The sequence below is a fragment of the Typopeltis vanoorti genome, chromosome 3, assembly GCF_054136105.1.
Source record: "Typopeltis vanoorti isolate ZY-2024b chromosome 3, IOZ_Tvanoo_1.0, whole genome shotgun sequence".
NCBI lineage: Eukaryota > Metazoa > Arthropoda > Arachnida > Uropygi > Thelyphonidae > Typopeltis > Typopeltis vanoorti.
The window spans coordinates 10050923-10073720 of record NC_143551.1 but is presented as its reverse complement, the minus strand read 5'-3'; the positions used below and the strand labels follow the sequence as shown (position 1 = coordinate 10073720).

Below are 22798 nucleotides of genomic sequence, written 5' to 3'. Positions count from 1 at the left end.
ATAGAGAGAAACATCTGCCATCATTCCAGTATTGAAGCTAACAGACTTCGTTTCGAGATAGCAAAAGTAATCTACGATGCCAAACCTTGGACTTAAATATCCCGCCATCAGAATTGAAAGCTCTTACATCCTTAAAGCGGAATAAAAATACAATCGTTACCAGAGCTGACAAAGGGAATACCACTGTGGTTCTTGATACCAATTCATATGACTGAAAAATGAATTTATTACTCCGAGATCGTAATACTTACACCAAACTGGATTATGATCCTACAAAACGTCAACTCAGAAAATTAAACAAGTTGCTTGATGAAACCTCCTCCTTAGATGAAGAAACAGTTAAAAAACTCAAGACATACCATGCTAGACCTCCCAGAATTTATGGCTTACCTAAGCTTCATAAAATTAATGTTCCTCTCTGACCAGTTGTAGATTCTATTAGCAGTCCAACTTACAAGTTATCAAGATTCTTATCTAACCTTCTCCGTTCTCATATAGGTCACTCAGCCTCTTCAATAAAAAATTCCATAGAGTTTCGTGCAAAAATAAAAGACATTCAACTGTTAAAAACTGATTTGTTAATTAGCTTCGACATTGTCTCCCTCTTCACAAACATTCCCCACAAAGAAACAGTAGAATTATTAACTCAAAAATTCCTTCTGATGTAGTTGAATTATTCAAATTTGTTATTACATCCGGTTACTTCACCTAGAAGGGTCAAACTTACAAACAAGAAGAAGGAACAGCAATGGGATCTCCTTTATCACCAAACTTAGCAAACCTGTTTCTAGAACACTTGAAGAAAAAATATTCACTTTTGAACCCAAACCAAAAATTTGGTTACAATTTGTCGACGATGTATTTGCAGTCTGGGATCATCCTGAACAGGAATTACAACTGTTTCTAGATAAAATAAATCTTCTTAATCCTCGCATCAACTTTACGCAAGAAAAAGAATCTCCACAGGGTATCCTTTCTGAATTTACACATTCAAAGAAAAGAAGACAGTTCCAGTTTTCAGGTCGCTACATTCACAATTCTTCTGCTCATCATCCATCTCAGAAATTTGGCATCATTAAATCACTAGTTTCGAGAGCACACTAATTCTGCTCCTCTGAAGATTCTCTAAACCAAGAACTAGAAATAATCAAAAATACAGCTATTCTAAATGGATATAATCTTAAAACAACTCAAAAAATCATCAGTCACCTTCCCACACATGAACCCAGACAAGAAGAAGTCCATAGGATTCCCATACTTTACGTCAAAGGCATCTCCGAACGTCTTTCAAATATTATGAAGAAATACAATTTTGCCACTATTTACAAACCTATCAACCAAATCTATAACTTGTTACCTTCTCCTAAGGACAAACTCTCACCTCTGATGTTATCTGGCGTTTATGAGATCCCATGCTCCTGCAAATTGTCTTACTTTGGTCAGACAGGTAGGTCTGTTCAGAAACGCATCTCAGAACATCAAGTCCACATTTGTCTTTTCAAACCGCAGAAATCTGGTCTCTCCCAACATGGAGTTGAAAATCCAAACCATAAGATCCATTGGGAGAAGTTGAAACTTTTACACAGATTTTTATATAAATATGAACGTTTATATAAAGAAAGTGCTGAAGCCCTACTACACAGACCAAATTTAAACCGCAACAATGTTCTTACTATTCCTAAAGTATGGGAAATTGTCATACAAAATTGTGTAAAATAATCTTTATATATATATATATATATATTTATTTTATTTTTTTTTATTTATTTATTTTTCAGTTATATTTAATTTACTTCTATAACACGTTACTGCACGCATATCGAGATTCCATTGTAATCATGCACCCTAACTGTATGTTATTCCTAGTATTGTTTAAAATACTGTATTGATGATATCCCAAGATACTTCAGATGAAATATTTACGAATTAAATAGTCATTACTGTGATTATTGCATGTGTTTTTAGTGATGAATTCACCACAGGTTTCATTATATAAAAATAGTAATTGTAGTTTTCTAAGTAAATGTTACCATTCTTGGCTGTTTCCATTTTTATACTGCTAATATGATTAATTGCTAAAGATTTTTGAGCAAAGACCATATAAGTTAGCTACTTACTCTTCTATCCATATTTCTTATAGGATTAAAATATCTGTATTATAATCTCATCATCATCAAATTCCTGACATGCACCCTCAAGGGGTGTACAGGATATGATAGTACTACAAGAATAGAAATATATACACGTTAGCACAAGTATAATGTTTAATTTGCCAAATATTTCGCTCTGAATATTACAGACCATCTTCAGTGGTTACATAGGAATAGTTTTAAAAAACAAAGTGGAATACGAACAATTGATCATTCATACATAGAACGCGTCACATGATGTCATATCGCTAAGTATTAGAAGTGCAAACATTTAAAAAACAAAAAAAATTAATGTGTTATCCTGATTAAACTTTCCCAAATTTTTGATATAGATATACAGTCATTACGATTCAAGTTAGGATGTTGAAGTAAGGCCTCTACACTTTCTTTACATAAACATTCAAATTTGTAGTGACATCTGTGAAGGAGGAGAGTCTTGGACCAAAGGATATTGTGGTTTGTTTCTAATTCATGCTGAGCTGATCCAGATTTCTCAGGTTTGTTGTGTTGAATTGATGACTATGGAACGTCTGGTTTGTCCAAAGTAAGAAAGATTACAATTACAAGGAACTTGATACACACCAGGTAGAGACAAGGTTGAGCGTTTATCTTTAGATGAAGGAAACGGGGTGGATAATTTGTTAATAGGTGTGTAAGTGATGTTAGATCATATGTCTTTAGAATTCTCGAAATTGGTTCTGAAATCCCGGAAATGAAAGGAATTGGAACTCGACGTATTGAATCTTGGTTGTTCTGTGTTGGTTTGTAAGAATCAAAAAGATGTTGTGTACTCTTTTCGGAGAAGCCATTTAGTTTCATGTGATGTTTGTTAGTTGAAAGTTCCTTCTTTAATAAACGAGAAGTTGAACAGTTAGTTTTTGCCCGTCGGATTAAACATTTTGTGACTCCTGTTTTTTGACAAGGGTGATGAGCAGATTCTCATCATTCTCATGAAAACCAACTTTCACAGGTCGTTATATTCTCAAAGAATCTACTCATCACCCTTGTCAAAAAACAGGAGTCACAAAATGTTTAATCCGACGAGCAAAAACTAACTGTTCAACCTCTCATTTATTACAGAAGGAAGTTTCAACTATCAAACATCACATGAAACTAAATGGCTTCTCCGAAAAGAGTACACAACATCTTTTCGATTCTTACAAACCAACACAGAACAACCAAGATTCAATTCATCGAGTTCCAATTCCTTTCATTTCTGGGATTTCAGAACCAATTTCGAGAATTCTAAAGAAATATGATCTAACAGCCACTTATACACCTATTAACAAATTATCTACCCAGTTTCCTTCATCTAAAGATAAACGCTCAACCTTGTCTCTACCTGGTGTGTATTGAGTTCCTCGTAATTATAATCTTTCTTACTTTGGACAAACTGGACGTTCCATAGAAAAAAGAATTCAAGCATCAATTCAACACAACAAATCTGAGAAATCTGGATTTGTTCAGCATGGATTAGAAACAAACCACAACATCCTTTGGTCCAAGACCTCCTTCACAGATGTCACTACAAATTTGAACGTTTATGTAAAGAAAGTGTAGAGGCCTTACTTCAATGTCCTAACTTGAATCGTAATGACTGTATATCTATATCAAAAATTTGGGAAAGTTTAATCAGGATAACTCATTAATTTTTTTTTTTCCAGTGTTTGCTCTTCTAATACTTAGCGATATGACATCATGAAGATGCGTTCTAGGTCTGATAGCAAACCTAGCCGGTTCTCCTATCAGAGTTCAAGGAGAACTGGCCTACCAGTCCAGAACTCAGAGGGTTGGGTGGCGGGGGTGGGGAGATCCCCCCTTGAAGACTCGCCACTCAGCGGCTATACTAGGCACCAGGAGGTGGACCCCTTTCGAATTTTCAAAATTCGAGTAATCAGAATTCAAGGAGAACCGGCCTACCAGTCCGGAACTTGGGGGTTTGGCACCGTAGGCGCCAGGGGGGGTGGAACCCCCCTTTCGAGTCATCAGAATTCAAGAGGAACTGGCCCACCAGTCAGGAACTTGGGGGAGGGGGGTGGTTGGTCTGCTTAGGTGCCAGGGGGTGGAAACTCCCCTTTCGAGTCATCAGAATTCAAGGAGAACCGGCCTACCAGTCCGGAACTCGAGGAGTTTGGGTGCCAGGGAGCAGAATCCCCCTTTCGATTCTTCAAAATTCGAGTCATCGGAATTCAAGGAGAATCTGCCTATCAGTCCGGAACACGGGGCATTGGGCACCGTAGGCACCGGGGGTTGGTATCCCCCCCCCTAGTTTAATTAATAAATGAATGAAAAAATTCAAAGATACTGAATCAATTCATGACAAATCCAGATCAGGGAGCCGTTCATCAAGAGAAGCGAATGTGGTCAAAATCGAAAGGGTATTTGATAAGAGTCTAGAAATCAGTGCAACGTGCTGCTGCTGAGTTAAATGTACTAAATACTACAGTGCACAGAATTCTAACCAGATAACTCCATAAACATGCTTACAAAATTACAACTGTTCAAATACTACAAGAAGAGGATTATCATGCCAGGTTGGATTTCTGTCAACTGATGAAGACACTAATGGAAAATGACACAGATGCTATTGATATGTTGACTTTTTCAGATGAAGCAACTTTCCACATAAGTGAGAAAGTTCATAATTGCTTCATTTAGGGTACAGAAAAGCCTCAGGAAATGTGGCAACACGAGAGACTTACCAAGAATTAAGGTGTGGTGCACAGTTAAGAGGTGTTGCATTGTCTGGCCATTCTTTTTTGATGAGCCCACTGTCAGGGGTGAATCTTATTTAGCAATGCTTCAGAATTTTTTTATTCTTGAATTAAAGAGATTAAATCTTATGAATAAAATTATTTTCCAACAGGATGGGGCACCCTGTCACTATGCGACACAGGTACGAACGTTTCTCGATGACACGTTCGCAGACAGGTGAATCAGTAGAGGAGGTGCTCTTGCATGGCTATGTCGGTCACCTGACCTGGGTCCGTTAGACCTCAAAACAGTCATGTGCTTCAAAACCTGTTTCTCTCGATGACCTTAAGACTAAAATTACAAACGCAATCAATGCATTCACTGTTCAGCAACTACAAAACGCTTTCCGGAACTTCGAAAATTGCCTAGTTACATGCATCTCACAAGATGGTGGTCATGTTGAGCACTAATAAAAAACAAATCATTGTAGATAAAACTTAATTAGATACTCTTTAAGCTATTATATAGTATAAATCTGTTACTTTTATAATGTTGGACCTATTAAAGTTTAAAACTGCACTAAGAATTATGGGACACCCTGTATAACAAAGCAAACTTGCACATTTAGTATTCAGACATGCTGATCATTAACATATTCCTATGGTTCATGCAGTGATTGTGGGAACAGAAACCTATTGTTAAACCGTTCATTTTTGGTCTAAGCTGTTAAAACTGAGAACGTTTATTGTTAAAAGACCATAAGATTTAATGATTACAAATACAAAGAGCCAACAAGTGTCCAATGTAAGAAAGGCCACACGTGCATGGAATTTCATATACTCCAGGAAATTTGAAGAAAGGCACCTCATCTTGTGTGGCCTTTCTTACATTGGACAGACAGAAGTTTTGAAATAAGACAGAAGGAACACGTGGGGGGATGTCAATCACAATAGAATCATCACATCTGGTTTAGCTCATCATTTCTCAACATCAAATCATGTTATAGATTGGAAAAACAGTTCTATGCCTTACATCGAGAATGACTACAGACACAGAACGTTCAAAGAAGCAGCAGTGGTTCTACGCACAGGCAATAATTTAAATAGAAATCAAGGTGCTATTCTTAAAGACATATGGAAATATCTCATCAATTCTCTCAGCTCAACAGAACTACAATATGCGAAAAACTACACAACACATGGTCATGTACTGGATTCTGACTGAAGCATTCGAACGCATGCACGCCATAAACACAAATTATCAAATGTAATGGCCTAACAGTTATTAAGTGTATGTTTTCATGTAACTTGATGCATTTGTTTTCACACCAGTACAGCCTTGAAAATGCTAGACAGTGGCTAGTGAAACTTGTTGGCTCTTTGTATTTATAATCACTAAATCTTATGGTCTTTTAACAATAAATGTTTTCAGTTCAAACCTATTGTTAGTTTTTCTTCAAGGCCATGCAAAGATATATTGATTATTTATTGGTGATTCATGTTAATCATATGGCATTGTGAAATATTGAGTTCTTTAAAGACAGTATTTCACAAAATGTTTAATTTTGAAAACTGCTCTTCACTAATGATTAACATGTTATTGCTACTTATACGAGGGTTGTTTGAAAAGTTTGGTAAAAGAATAAGCTAAACACTTTTTTTTTGGGGAAAAAATCACCTTTATTTCTCAGTAGTCTCCATCGAGATCTACACATTTGGTCTAGGGAGTTTCCAATTTTTTCATTCCATATAAAAAGTAGGATTTGTCAAATTGTGCAAAATAGTCATTGACAACCTTGATGACATCCTCGTTTGAAGAACATTTTTTTCCGCTGAGCCAAATTTTTATGCTTGGGAACAAGAAAAAGTCACATGGGGCTAAGTCCGGAGAATACGGTGAATGTGGAACCAATTTGAACCTCAATTCATGCAATTTTGCCATTGCAATGGCCGATGTTTGGTACGGTGCATTGTCTTGATGAAAGAGCACTTTTTTTGTGCACCAATCTTGGCTGTTTTTCCTTCAGTTCTTCTTTTAAATGGTCCAACAGTGACACATAATAGACTCCTGTTATTGTCTTACCCTTTTCCAAATAGTCTCTCATGATAATTCCTTGGGAATCCCAAAAGACAGTGGCCATCATCTTTCCAGCTAACAAAACAGTCTTTGCTTTTTTTGGTGCTCTTTCACTGAGCATTGTCTATTGTTTTGACTGCTGCTTGGACTCAGGTGTGTAGTGGTGGTGGATCTAAAGTTGCGTCTACAGTCACGAATTTGTGCACAAAATCCTGCGAATTGCGATTAAACATTGCCAAACACTGTGTTGAAATGTCTTTTCTCATACGTTTTTGAACAACAGTCAACAATTGCGGCACCCATTGTGCAAACAGCTTTTTCATGTGCAATTTTTCATGCAGGATATTATACACCTGTTCAGTTGAGATGCCTACAATCTCATCAATTTCACACATTTTCACTCGGCGGTCTTCCATAACGATACCATGGATTTTGTCAATCATTTCCTTTGTAGTGACCTCAGCAGGTGTCCGGAGCGTGCTTCATCTTGATGGATTTACGACCATGTTTAAACTCATATATCCAAAAATAAATAGTCTGGTGCAGAGTTCCCATGAGCTGCATCTAACGTGGCTTTGATCTGCTCGTTTTTCTCCATTTTTATGAAGAATGCAAACACAGTCATTTTAAATGTTTGCCAAACGACAACTACGCATTACATGTGGCTAAAATTTTGCCAGGGGTCATGAAAAAAGATGATACGGGCTGACACTGGTATGAATGAACAAATTGTGTTACCGTCTATTGGAAATTTACCAAACTTCTCAAACAACCCTCATATTATCATAATTATGAGCATTGTCTTGTAATTACGATATGAAGGTCTAATTCCTGAATTAGACCTTCAAAAAAGAGCATACAGGTTTTGTAATTTCATGTTAGAAATCATACTTCTGTCTGATACATAGATACATACATTTCATATGAGTTGAATTTATGCAAATAGAAAGATAAAAACTGAATATATATACTAAAACTAGATACCAAAAATCACAAATTTAAGTTCAGATTGACTCTAATAAATTGGACTGTGTCCGGGTAGCTTGGAACATGTCCATCAATGTGCCCTTAAAACTCCACAGTGGGCAGTCCTGGATAATATGATTGACGATCTGTTGATCAGCACCACAGTCACATGTTCGGTATTGATGCAAGCCCCACTTGTACATCATGGTGGCACATCTGGCATACCCTGTCCTCAGGCAGTTGAGTGTGCTCCATTGTTGTCTGGGCAGGTCAAAGCCAGGGGCCTCTGTTGTGGGATCTGTATTGAGGTGTCCGTTTTTTATTGTTTAAGTAAGCCAGTGATTCTTCAATTCAGTTTCAGGAGAATGTGTATCTGGTTGCTGAGTTTTCCAGATTGGGTTGCGGGACTTTAAGCAAATAGGTAGATTTTGGAGGTCCTCATGGATGGGTAAGTTGCTATTTCGCATACATTTTATCCACTCTCTGTTAGTGGCAGCTTTCCTCCTTATGTCTGGTAATATGATGTTTGCTAGCCACTCAACCAGTGGCGACTGGTGAAAATTTTAAGTGGGGGTGCTGCATATACAAAAAAAAAAAAAAAAAACCCTTTTTTTTCCTAATCGGTAATGAATTTATTAATAAATAAATTTACATATTAAAAATTCCTTAGTTTTGTATCAATAGCAATGACAAGTGCAAACGATTATCGACGTTAGATCGCAGTGCATTTGTTTCGTGTCACGATAATTGAAAAAATATTATTCTTTTCGTATTTTCAACAGTGAAACTCATCATAATTCAGCCTTGTCTATCTATCCCACTGGTTTTAACAGGCCTTTAAGGCCCACAACCTTCCAAGCATGCTTGGATTTCGTAACCGAAATACGAGGATAGAATGGTCACTCCTATGCCTCAAGGTATTCTTGGCTGTATCCCTGTGTGTTCAAGGGGCCGGTTTGCCTGCTTGCGGGATGAAAAACACCAGATAAACTGGCGGAAAAAACCCTACTGCCCGCGCCCAAGACCGGCTAACTTGGCTATGGCTGAGGAAGATCCTTCAGCTCCTCACGTCTCCGACGGGAATCGAACCTAGGACACTCCTTCCCCAGGCATATGGTTGCGAAGCGCAAAGCCACTAGGCTAACCGCGCGGACAATTCAGCCTTGTATCTATAATAAATAAATAATTATATATTATTTTAACAAAATAAAATAAGATTTACAAAAAATAGTTTACCAGGTACACGCACCTATAATAAACGTTTCATATCTCACAGAAATAAGGCGCATACGCTTACTAAAAATATACTGCCGTTTGAGCAGTTACAGTTGGGAATGACGTAACGTGCAATCAAGAGCAAAGGAATATCGGCGTTAGATCGCAGTGCATTTGTTTCATAATCTAAAGCATTAATCGAATAATTCCAATTATTAACTATTCAATCAATGTCAAAACATAAGCTGTAACCTTTAACATGTTGTACTGCATTTATATAATGTTGTAAGCATTGTTATTATTTATAAACACAAACAAAATTTAATTTTTTTATTTTTTCATTGGGGATGCTGCAATGTCGCAGTGTTTATGTATGGGCTACCACTGCACTCAACAGGTGTAGATTTTATGCAGCCCGTGATAATTCTCGTGGTATTGTTAAGTTGCACATCGACCTTGCTTACATGGTGACTCGAATACCACACCGGAGCACAGTATTCTGCACAAGAGTACACTAGGGCATGGGCAGCAAATTTTTAAGTGTTGGCTCCTGCCCCCCCAGCCCGAACACACAAGCTTCCTGATGATATTATTCCTAGTTTTTAGCTTTTGGCAGACACTTTCCAGACATTTAACCTTCGGGTGTTTCCTGAAGGTTAAAGAGTGATCTAAGGTGACTCCAAGATATTTTGGGTTGGGGTTGTGCTTCAAAGTTTCTCCTTTGAATGAGACCTTCAGCCTTTTATCAGCTTGATGATTGTTTAAATGAAATGTGTAAACATCAGTTTTAGAGAGATTTGGGCAGAGACGCCATTTAGTGTAATAGTTGTACAGAACTTCAAGGTCAGAACTGAGCATAGTCTCAGCCTCTTTCAGGTGTTTAGTCTGAGTTGCCAATGCCAGATCGTCTGCATATGCAAACTTTCAAGAGGAGGTTTGTGGCATGTCACTAATGTATAAATTAAAGAGGAACAGAGCTAGCACAGAGCCCTATGGTAGTCCATTTTTTTACTGCTTTAAAGGGACTATTTTTACTATTCAGTTGTACATTGAATTTGTGCTTTGATATCATGTGCTTTAGGATGTTAATCATTTTTGGGTCTTGTATTATAGTTGCAAATTTCAGTATGAGTCCATTCACCCAAACTGTGTTGTATGCAGCAGACAGATCTATGAATGCTACTGAGGTTTTAAGGCCTTTTTGAAAACCAGCGTCTATATGTGTAGTAAGGGCAAGTACTTGATTGTAGCAGCTGTGTGAGTCTCTGAATCCGGCTTGTTCATTTGATACTATGGCATTAATCAATGGGTAAATTTGATTATAGAGTAATCGTTCAAAAAGTTTATAGGCAATACTTAGTAAAGATATTGGTTGATAGTTTGCTGCATCAGTAGGCTCTTTTCCAGGTTTTAGGATGGCTATAACTTTGCTCCCCAGGAATTCTTTCGGGATGTTCTCACTTTCTAGAATTTTACAGAAAAACTTCAAAAGCCACTTACGGGTGTTATTTCCAAGATGTTTAATGAACTCAGGGTATATACCATCCAGGCCTGCTGCTTCGTTATTTTTCAGTGATTTCATTGTTTGAATCAGTTCGTTTTCAGTGAGTGGCATTGAGAGGTGGTTATTTTGTTTGACACTTCTATAAACATGGATATATTTGGTCCTAATTTCTTTAGAATAGGATGCACTAATCTTTACGTTGTTAGATATTTGCTGGATTCTTGTCGCTATGTCTTTAGGAGTGATCTCTCTGACTTCTTTCTACTTAGAAACTGATGCAGTTCCAAGTTTTTATAGTAAAGCCCAAGCCTTGCAGCTAGAGTGGGTGAAGTCTAAATTTTCAGTTGTGGTTTTCCAATTGGTGGCATTGTTCATTAAGTATTTCTAAAATTCTTTTTCCAATTTCAGGATCTGGATCTTTTTTGTATTTTTTGAATAGTTCCTCGGTTTCAGGAGACCAGCGTGGTGTACTGTTTCCGGAAACCTCTTGGTATACATTGTTTTGCAGTACCTATCAGTACTCCTACAAAATATTTATAATTTTCAATTTCAGGTTGTACCCAACGGATGTTAGATTCAATTTGTTCAGAGTATTGTTCCCAGTTAGCTTTGCGAAAATTCCATCTTGGTCTTTCCACAGATTGTATAATCGGGATTTGTATTCCTATAATGACTATAACAGGTCTATGTTGAGATCCTGGAAAGTTTTCAAAATCTTTCCTATCAGTGAGTAAAGGATTATCCTTGGTATTACAAGTGATAAAGCAGAGGACAGGGTTTGAGTCTATCTTCCATCTACCTGATTTAAAAGTTCCAGAGTCTTTTGCATCAAAAACCAGTGATGGTCCAAGGCTTTCAGCCCATTCCATCAGTCTAGTTCTGTTAATATCATTTCCACAATAGTCCCAGGAATAATGTTGACTATTAAAATCTCCTGTGTAGACTGCTGGATGTTGGTGAGTAGGATGAGCCAAGTTTGTTTTGGTGGTTTGTAAACTAACACTATTGTTGTGCCAGCTGCCTTTGCCGTGATGATCTTGGTGTTAATATGATTAGAAAAGGATAGTATTTTGCAGTTTTCTGTGTTCTCTCGCATGTATACATCAGAACCATACGAGGATGGTCTGAAAAGTACATGGCCTCGACCATAGATGGCAACACTATAGGCACGGTTTTTTTTCTAAGTTGGTACATCTGTCATAAGCATCCATGTGAAATTGCAAGTCATTCTATCAAGTAGTTTATTTTATACAGCTATCTGAAGCAAAAATGTTGTCTGTATCCCTTGAAATGAATAAAATTGAGTATCCTGCGGTTATAAAATTCTTTGTAAAAGAAGGTTTAACGCCAAAAGAAATTCATTTGAAGTTCATAAAAGTTTATGGGCACTCTTCTCCTTTGTTTTTGACAATTAAGAAATGGGCTGCAGAGTTTAAACATGGCTGTACCAGCCTTGATGATGATTCACGTGAAGGACATCCAAAAAGTGTAACACCACCAGAAATCATTGATCAATACCATATTGTGCAATCGTTGATTGCACAATATGGTATTGGATGACTGCCGAGTTAAAGTGCATGAAATTGCTGAGACTATAGGCATTTCAAAAGAACATGTAGGATATATTTTGCATGAAGAATTACAAATGAAAAAGCTTTGCACAAGATGGGTGCCACGCTTGCTCACAGCAGATCAAAATGGCACTCTCATGAAAATCTCTGCACAGTGCTTAGAGCGTTTTACCAAGAATAAAATGATTATGTGCATCGATTTATTACTATGGATGAGACTTGGATTCACCATTACACACCAGAATCCAAACAGCAGTCAAAACAGTGGACAGAAGCCTGTTGTTCAGTGCCAAAGAAGACAAAGTCAGTTCCATCAGCAGGAAAGGCCATCATGGCATCATTGTTTTGGGATGCTAAAGGCATTTTATTAATTATCTTGAAAAGGGTAAAACAATAACCAGAGAATATTATTCCAATCCAGACCAGATGAAAAAATTTGTGAGAAAAGACCCAGTTTGCAGAAAAAAAAAAAAAATCATCTTTCATCAGGACAGTACACCTGCCCACAAAGGTATTTTGGCAATGGGAAAATTAAGAGATTTGCACTATGAATTGGTGGAACATCCACCTTATTCCCCCGATTTTGCTCCTTCTGACTTCTATCTCTTCCCAAAACTAAAACTCTTCCTCGCTGGTCAGCGTTTTTTCTTCGAATCAAGAGGCGATTACAGCTGTAGAGGGGTATTTTGCAGATTTTACTGAGAACCACTACAGGGATGGGTTAATGGCACTGGAGCATCACTGGAATAAATGTATTAGCTTTAGTGGAGATTATGTTGAAAAATAAAAATAATTTTGAAATTATAAATTTGTTTTTTCATTGTTAGGCCGAAAACTTTTCTGGTGACAGAATGTAGCCTAGTGACCTGTAGCCAGTGATATTAACTCTGGCTGATATTAATTCTGTTTGATGAATCACATACTTCAAAAAAGTTCATTTTTAAGCATATTCATAAATAATGAAATAATGTACATGGAGATTTATCAGTTCATATTTGTGTAAGATGCAGGTGTTTTCCAATGACAAAATTCATTAATTTCTTTCGAGGAATTTTAGTTTTGAGTTCATAAAGATGTCAATCAAAGGTAATAGATAGCAGAATGAAGAGAATGAATGACATTTTAGTTTTTTGATGGGCCTGTTGGTGTTGATTGGAATATTAGACTGTTTTCTGCTGAATATAATTAGATAGTGTGTTAGTTAGTAGTGTTCTGTGATAACCTAATGGTTCTGTATTGATATTTGATATGTAAATGGACACTCTTTAGATGACATTTTTTAGTAGTTGGTATCCATACTGACATTGGTTCATCTTGTTTACCATGATGATGCTTCATCTCCTCTCTCATAAAAACCAGTGGCCTAACACATCCTTTTATCATTATTTCTGATAAAGACATACCAGTTATCTTAAAAATAAGTTAACTGGAATTTCATACTTTACTTCTTTTTTTAAATTTTAACTTATTTCTAGTTGAATCTATAGGTTTTAACCATTCAATGTAATTCTATATTTAATTTCTAAATTGAATTTCTAAATTTCTTGGAGGTGTCACATAATAATAATAATAATAAAATTATATAATTGGTTCTCCTGTTTTGTTTCTTTTCTTAAAATCCATATCATGTTCAAGTTTTCAGTTTTTAAGGCAGCTATTCTTATGTAAAATAATATTACTTTGATAAGAATTAGGGATAATTTATTAAGCTGTTGCAAGACAGCTTAAATGCAGCATGGGAAAGAAGCCATTCAAGGGCAAAAAGTGTCAGATCTAATCACAGTGTCAGAAGGTGTCTCATTTAAGGATTTGACTGTTTTGCTATCAGTTGGTGGCAAACTTACCTTACTAACATGGGAAGTCACCCACTATGAGAATATTTCAATCAGCACAAGTTACAAATCTGGAACTACAAATCTGGAAATAATAGTGAAAACACCACAATCAGGATGAGTGCTCGTCTGATAGAAAAGGATGGTTAAAGAGTAGCGAAAACATAGTAAAAATGTTTTTAAAAAAGAGAATAAGCGATCAGAGAAAGTTAACAATTGATGGTAAGAAGGACGAAAGTTATGCAAATGTAGTGGAAGTTAAAAAACAAAAAGTGCACTTAAAGATAAGGTGGCAAGCTGCATTGACTACAAACAATTGTGTATGCTGGTAACAAAATTGAGAAAATAAATGAGAGCGAAAATGAAATGGATGCGGAATGAAGTTAAGAGAATTCAAGATATGATTGTAAGAGTGAAAATGATGAAAATGAATAATATTGGTATAAAAGAGGTAATGAGACACCTGCGGGTGGCATTGTATGGTATTCAATTATTAAAGGTATGCTGGACTAGAGGATGTACAAAGTTTGTTTTACTGGAGGTAGAATGAGCAGAGTGATTGAAGCATTGGATACGAGAAGTAATCAAGCAGAAGAGTTGGTAATTGTAATAGGAACAAATGACTTGACTGCGAACAAAGAACATGTCATATTGGATATCAGGAGGCTGTTGAGAAGGATAAATGATAATAGTATGGTAGGTGATGAAATAAGGTGGAAAGCAGGGATTATGAATGACATGTTAGCAGAAATGTGTGAGGAGAATGGAGTGGGGGTGCCTGGTCAGTGTTGCAAAATGTAAGTTTTTAAATTTTGGTAAACAAAGATGGGATGTAGAATTTATGCTTGGTGGGGATATATTGTAAAATTCGATGCGGTAAAATTTAAAAAAAATTTTCCTACATCGATTTTACATAGGTCACAAATCATGTGAAAGGAACAGAATTGTACATTACTGGATATTGACGGTGAAATACTGATTGTAAACTTGTAAAGGTAACTGACTAAAGAATGAAATAGAATTGTTCATTAATTATACAATATTATAATGGTTATAATTATACATTAAGTTGATTTAATATTAAGTTCTGATATGAAGTTATAAGGGTAACAGAATGTTAAAGTATTTCTACCCCAAGTTAAATGGGATTAGACAAGATTATGTTGGCGACTTGATAGTGAACAAAGGTATTGGTCATTCAGATGTGGAGATTTTGCTGCCAAAAATGAAGGTCAAGACAACAGTGACGTCAGTTATTTACAGAAGATTCAGGGGTCTCTGACCCTAAAACAAGGAACCACAGAATTGTATAAAAGAGGTCTTGAAAACCTCAAAAGGGGAAGGGGGGGTGTTAATTTTGCTGCAGTCCGTTGGCTTGCTCGGACTTCTGAGATTTCGTTCGATCATGACCCCTAGACACAGGAAAATACCAGGAGAGGCAGATTTTTCTACGGAGATGTATTTTCGGTAGCGGAACATGCCTAATTGTGCGACCAGATATGCACCGACAACAACAGATCCAGAACCGACGGTGAGCTATGCCACAAATCCTGGAAGTGGACTACACCAGGACTACCGCCAAAAGCCGTTCAGCAAAGGCTAGGAAATAGTACCAAGGTAAGCAGTCAGCAGGACCACCACAAATCTTCAAAGCTGGTAGGACTGTATATGTTTCTACGAATTTGTGAGTAGATTCTATTGTATTAATGCTGAGATAGTGATTAAGAATTGAAAGTCTGCTGAACGTAACTTTGTTAAAAGAGTTGTATAAGTCACTATAAGAAATAATTGAGGCTGAGAATTAGCTAGTATATATATATATTCAGAAGAATGTTAGCCAAAGATATAGGTTGTAACAGCCAGTAATCGCCTAGACTTTGTAGAGCATGTTATTTAAGCATTGTGCATAGATGGTCTAAATTGTAAGGTTACAATTTGAGTTTAAAATAGGCATTAGAGAGAAATTGTTTAAGTGTGTATCATATTGTAAAGTTGCCTAAGATAAAATAAATGTGTTTTGTATGCTTAAAATTATCGCCTGATCTTTGACCCATGCACTGTCTCATAAAAAAAACAACCGAACCGGTGGGCTTAAATTAGAGAAATTGCTATGACTGACTATTTATGTAACTATTTTAGAAAGTGAACTATTCTATTAGTGTTATAACTAATCTTCTCATGCTATAAAATTAATTCAGAGTGGTGCAGTCGAAAAATAATACAAATTTCCCAGAATTACATAGTGTGGGAGATAAATAAAATAAATAAATTTCGTGTGATGATACAGCGTTCCCCTTTTTATGGGAGTTCACGGTACCATCTAGTCCCCCCAAATTTTATCCGGCTCCGGAAACGACATAGCTGACGAATCAGACCTATGACTGGGTCAGTATTCCTGACTGTAATCTGTGTGTGTGTCCTCGGACCAGCTGTCCACGCCCAAGACTGGCTAACTTGGCTATGGCTGAGGAAGATCCTTGAGCTCCTCACGTTGTTGATGGGAATCGAACCTAGGACACTCCTTCCCCAGGCATATGGTTGCGAAGTGTGCAAAGGCACTAGGCCAACCGCATGGACTGTGCGGGCGATAGTTAACTATAACCATGAATTGCCTATTTCAGAGGCCTTTTCACTAACAGCGATAATACTTGTAACAAGTATAAAGGATTACAAGCAGGGACTAAATTAATTGGCTTAAATTAGAACATGGTAAAGAGTACTTAACAGAGTAGAAGTTAAAGTAGACATAGGAAGGATAAAGACAAAGAAAAAAGAATACAAAAGGTGTGACATAGATAAATAAGAAAATAATTAACATAATAACTTAAATAAATAACATAATGACACATTATTTTACAACATTGTTGGAGATGGGAGAAATAGGAGATCTCGGGTGATGTGGATAAGGATATAAAATTTGGAGGACACATTGCCAAAATTGTGAGGACAACACAACGAATTCTGGGAATGATTCAGAGGACACTGACTTGTAGAAGTAAGGAGATTCTTGTTCCATTGTATTAGGTCTTTATTAAGTCACATACAAACTACTGTGCACAGATTTGGTCACCTGGTTTTCACAAGGATGAAGTGATGCTGGAAAGGGTCCAGAGGTGACTGATTAAGGAAGTTTCTGATCTCTGAAATGTCGAATATGAGGAAAGATGGAGAGTAAGTTAGTAAGAGGTTGTTATAGGATTAATGTCGAAGTATCAGGAAACGGTGGATGATCAAGGGAGAACCAGAGGTCATCCCTGGAATCTGTAAAAGAAGGGTGTCAGCAGGAGAATGAGAAGTAGATTTTTTGCATGCAGAGTTGTGAATGATTGGAATGCCTTGCCTGAGAGGGTAGTGTCTGCAGAGAATTTGAGTGAGTTTGAGGCACAGCATGATGAGCTGTGTGTATGACAAAAGGACTTCCTATATGAGTCTTTTTGACTCCACGTGGGTCTTAAGACAATATTATTAATAATAATAGTAACAATCTCATGAAGCAATAGATCCATAAGAAAAAGATTTCCAGAAAATTTACTGGTACTGTACAGAAACTAAGTTGGGGTACGAAAAGAAATTGCCTGTACAATCTTTGATAGTACAAAAGAATTGTAGCATTATGCTGCAAGTAAAAGAAAGCCTGAATTTAGAAGAATAATCATACTGAAAGCAGACAGTACCATTGTATCAGAAGCAGATGAGATAGTTCACCATCCATCATCACACAAAAATAGACATTATTCATACCTTAAAAGTTTTCCAGTTCTTTCTTGAAAGATGAGAATAGACAGATAAAGGAACTCCAATATAATTCAGCAATAGGGACTGATGGAATATCAGTACGTGTACTAAAAGAGTGTTCAGCTGAACTGGCCATTCCACTCCTGGTGAATTTATTAGAAAATTGACCAGGGAATTAGAAAAAGTGCAAAAACGTTTAATGAAACTTAGACAGGATAAGAAAAAGGACCAGAAGAAGAAAAGGCAGGAAAGCACTGAACTTGGTAATCGTAATAATAACAACAGCAAGGTAAGTTATTAAAATCTAAGAAGAAAGAGGTGATATGGTGGTGATTCAATCATAAAATTTGTACTTGCCAAGAAAGTCACTATTAGTTTCCCAGGGGCAAAAATTAAAGATAACCCACATAATCGAAAAAAAGAGTAAAAGAGATGTTAGTTCTTGTGGGAACTAATAATTTAAGTAGTGACAAATATAATATGAGAGAGGATATGAAAGGTCTGTTGGAAGAAGCAAGAAAGAATGTGAGAGAGTAAAAATTGTAGGTTTGCTACTCAAATACGACAGTACAGACTTAAGGAGGAAGGGCAAAGTTAGCAAATGATTCCATGCCCAGTCTGTGTTAGAAGAAATGGATACAAAGTTTTAGATGTGTGTGTGTGTGTGTGTGTGTGTGTGTGTGTGCAGTGCGTTTGATGGCAGAAAAGACTTGTATAAGAGGGATAACCTGCACTTGAATTCATTTGGCATCATGAGCCTGGAAAAATTATGTATTGGGATGAGACCGAATGCATATAGACAGGGAAACTAGATTATTAAGGGAGGAATGGAAAAATTGTGTGTGAATGTTCAGCTATGGTATTCAAATGTGATAAAGATATGAATGGCTTCGAACATGATTATGCATCTGGTGAAGGATTAGAAATATACACTTTGGGTTCGGACCTTTTTGAGTATGTCTGCGAAGGGAAAAAAGAAAGTTCTACAAAGACAAATAGATCGCATATCTAATTATAAGAATAGGCTAGGTGGTAATTTGTTATCGCTATACACAAATGCCAGGAGCATCAGAAACAAAGAGATTAAGTTCATTGCTTTATTGAATATGATGTGGCCTAAGATTGTTGGCATTAGTGAAACCTAGCTATCAGAATCAGATATGGTAACTGGGATCAAGTGTAATGGGTATACTATGTTTAGAAATGACAGAGATAGGAGAGGAGGACCACTAATGATGTCAGATGACTTAAGTACAGTTGGGGGTAGAAACCTAAGAAAATGATGGTAACAATGTCCCATGTAGCTGTGAGTTTGAATATCTGGTGTGATGTGGAGGCTAACAAAATGAAATGTATGGTAGGGTGTTGCTACAGACCTGGTGTCTCAGTTGCAGGGAATGAAGAAATGCATCACCAATTTAGCTTTATGGGTACCAAAACAAGTGGTCATTATGGGTGACTTTAATTTTCCAAACATTGATTGGGTAGAAGAGAAATCTCATTATAAAAAAGAAAGAAGAGGAATTTATTGAATTGTTGCAAGATAACTTTCTCAAGCAGCATGTATAAGATGGAACTCAAGGTCAAAGAGTGTTGGATTTGCTCATAGTGTCAGAAGGGATATCTGTCAACATTATGGCTATTTTATCACCAGTTAGTGACAGTGATGATGATGCTTTGATATGATCACTGTCATATCAAAGTATCCAATTGTGTTTATGCTTTGATTAGAACAGGTTTCATGCTGAAAACTGCAAAGCTGGAAATTATGATCAACTTAGCAGAATACTATCTTTGGTCCCATGGTATCATTTACTGAATCGGAAAAAATGTCAGCAATGCAGGGAATTTTTGAAAAAGTGTTTTAAATCAGGCAGTATCTGAATATATCCCTAGTGTTCAAATAATAAATAGGTTTGGAGGGAAATGGATGTGCACCCTTATTAAACAAGAGATCCACAAGAAGAAGATAATGAGAAAGAATATTGTGAGAATAAGAGTGAGAGGAGTTATGAAATATATAAAGCTCAGGCCAGAAAAATTATGAGTATTGTTTGTAAAACTAAATCGGAGTATGAAAAGAAATCGACTATGCAGGCTAAGGCAATCCAAAAGAATTTTATCATTATGCAAGTAAAAGAAAGAATGAATGTGGAAGAACAACTTTATTGAATGCAGATGGTATTCGAGTGTTGGAAGCTAATGAGATTGTTCAGTTAATTAGTGCTCACTTTGCTAAGACATATCAACCAGGTGTATTTAACATGATGCATAGTGCTAATTAGATGAAGAATTAGAATCATTTTCATGCACCTCTACATTAGATGAAGAATTAGAGGTGCATGAAAATGAGATTGAAGAGCTGTTGCATAACCTGAATAAGAATTTGTCAATAGGGATACATGGAATATCAGCACGTTTGCTAAAGGAATCTTTCACATTCTTTCTCTAGGCCTTTCACATGTTTGTATAACTTGAGTCATCTCAGGAATGAAAGGAATGTATGATAGTTCCATTGTATAAGGTTGGTGTCAAAACTGTGTCTAACTACTCAGTATCTCTGGTGTGGTAGTGAAGATTTTAGAGAAGTTGGTAGGAACTCGCATACAGAAAAGGGTACACAAACATTTTATACTCTGGAAGGAGCAGTATGGGTTTACTAAATAAGCCATGTTTTAGCAATTTGTTCATAATTTATTACAATGTTACAGCTGAGTTGGATAAAAGGAATGGATATGCTATGATAATGTTGATTTTACTAAGGCATCTGATGTGATACCACGTGAAAGGCTGTTGCATAAACTGGAGAATATGGCATTGGAATATAAACTCTTTACTTGAATATCAGGGGGTGGTTGATAGACAGATATCAAAAAGTGGTATACAGTGGGTGTGAATCTGTCAGATTTATGGTAACCAGTGGTAGACCTCAGGATTCAGTCCTTGGGCCATTATTGTTCAGCTTATACATTAATGACATTACGAATGGTCTAACAGGAGGTATGTAGTTTTTTGCTGATGATGCAACGATTGGCAGGGCAATCGGGGGTGCTACTGATATCCAACACGCAAAATGATTTGAATAGGCTGGAAATTTGGGCAAAAGAAAATAGCATGTTATTCCAGATGGAATAATATGTTATTAATAAAATCGTTCATACAATTGTTATTCATAATAATAAAATAATTTTTAATTATTATTTCAGTATATAGTATGATGTAGGATTTTATACTTATTGTATTTTATTAAGTGTATCTGTTAGTTTTTGATAATTCCTCCTTCCCCCAAGTGAAATATTTGCTTTCATAAAAGTTGATGAATATTATAGTTCATCATATGTTCATATATCCAAAAATGTTCATTATTTCTGAAAGACATAAAGCCTCTAAACTAAAGTTCTTATCATGTGACACCTCCAAGGAGGACAAGAACTCCTTCGAGGTGTAAAATAAAGTTCTCTTTATTTTAATGTAATATGCATTTTTTTTTTTTTTTTGATGAGAGTTAATGGATATTTGCTTCTGCAAATGTTTTTTAATTCCCATCTGAAAGTAAAAGGATAGAAGTTAATCATATGTCCTACTACTAAATTAATATATTTTCCTCCCCATCTTTCCTTAAAGTCATATTCAGCAAATGGAAGCTGCTCATACCAAAGAGTCTCAAAATCTATCTGAATTATCAAAGGAATTTACTCAAAGGCTTGCTAATTTGGAGAGCATGTTACAACAAGCTTGTAAGGTAATTTACTTCATTCATATTAAATGTTTTTGTTAATGTTAATATTTGATGTGTTAAATATTTTCTTTCCTTGCCTCCCTGCAAAATGTAAATAACAGCATATACATTCCAATGCTGCAGCAGACTCTAGCATGAAATCACTGACTCCAAATGTTGATTAGTCCTGGCCAGTATTCCACATTATTATTAATGTCATCCTAAAGAAAATTCACTGTTACAAATCTTTCATTATGACAAACATTTCCTTATGAGGTTATTGTAGTTTGTATTGATGATATAAATTCAGGAAATGTAAAATTATTTGTTAAGTATTATACTTTGATTAAAAAGAAAACCAGGACGTCCTCTAAAGAGATCCAATGATGACTTCTGAGGCCGGAACAGGCCATTATAGGCCTAAATCCATGAAAAGTATGATGATGGTGATGATTATAACTTTACTGAATTCAATGGCAATGCTTTAGGAAGAATCTGTATCAAGTAGTGAATAATCTTTCTGCCATTATTTTCTTTGGTAGGCTTGAAGGGAATCAGTATGTTAGCATATGAAAAAGGAGCACTACTAAAGCCATAATTTGTAGAGGAATTGGGTGAAATTCTTCATGTTATAGCTTAACATGAAGAATCTGTTACTGTATATTTCATCTTTATTAATCTGGTTAAGTGTTCCCTTGAATGTGAAGGATTATCATCCTTGTAATGGAGATAATTGATGGCTTGTGCTGCATATTTATATTATTTCAACATTTGCATCACATCCATGTTTTAGTTAACCTATAAACATGCTGTAGTAGGTAGTATGGCTAAAACAATTCAAAATATAGTTTGGTCAGCTGATTCCTAAATTTCCAGTCCATGTACATTCATTCAAGTATCCAAGCAGTTATCAAACTGTGTGTGTGGGGAGAGGGGAATATGTTTAACTTTATTTAGAAGTTATATGACAGGATTACATACTTTTTGTATGTAATCCTGTCAATGCACTATTAATACATTTCTCCTTCTGCTCTTTGTGGTTTAACTTTTAATTCAAAATAAAAAGAAAACACCTGAAACTAAATTGCAACTCAAAATTGCACATACATTTGTTTGTGCATCACATATACATCTTAATATCCAAATTAATCCAATAACCATTTTGATAGATTGAGTCTTCAGACACACTATAAAAAATCTTTCATTTATAAAAATGAAATATATACGCCATGAAATTGACTATTTAGCTGTGCAAGTGCAATGTATTCATCACATCACACTACAGACAACATGAAAAACACTATCTACACAGATTATTCTCTTCAATACTCTACGAC

The 22798-nt window shown here is 36.0% G+C and overlaps 1 protein-coding gene across 1 annotated transcript in view; it reads left to right on the top strand.

Annotated features, from left to right (window-relative positions):
• LOC150107904 (TATA element modulatory factor-like) overlaps positions 1–22798 on the top strand; it is a 483854-nt gene that overhangs the window by 109899 nt on the left and 351157 nt on the right. The window contains exon 6 of the mRNA XM_090390537.1: positions 21368–21485. Within this exon, the coding sequence (XP_090246663.1) occupies positions 21368–21485 (118 nt within the window). The remainder of the gene's footprint in view (positions 1–21367; positions 21486–22798) is intronic.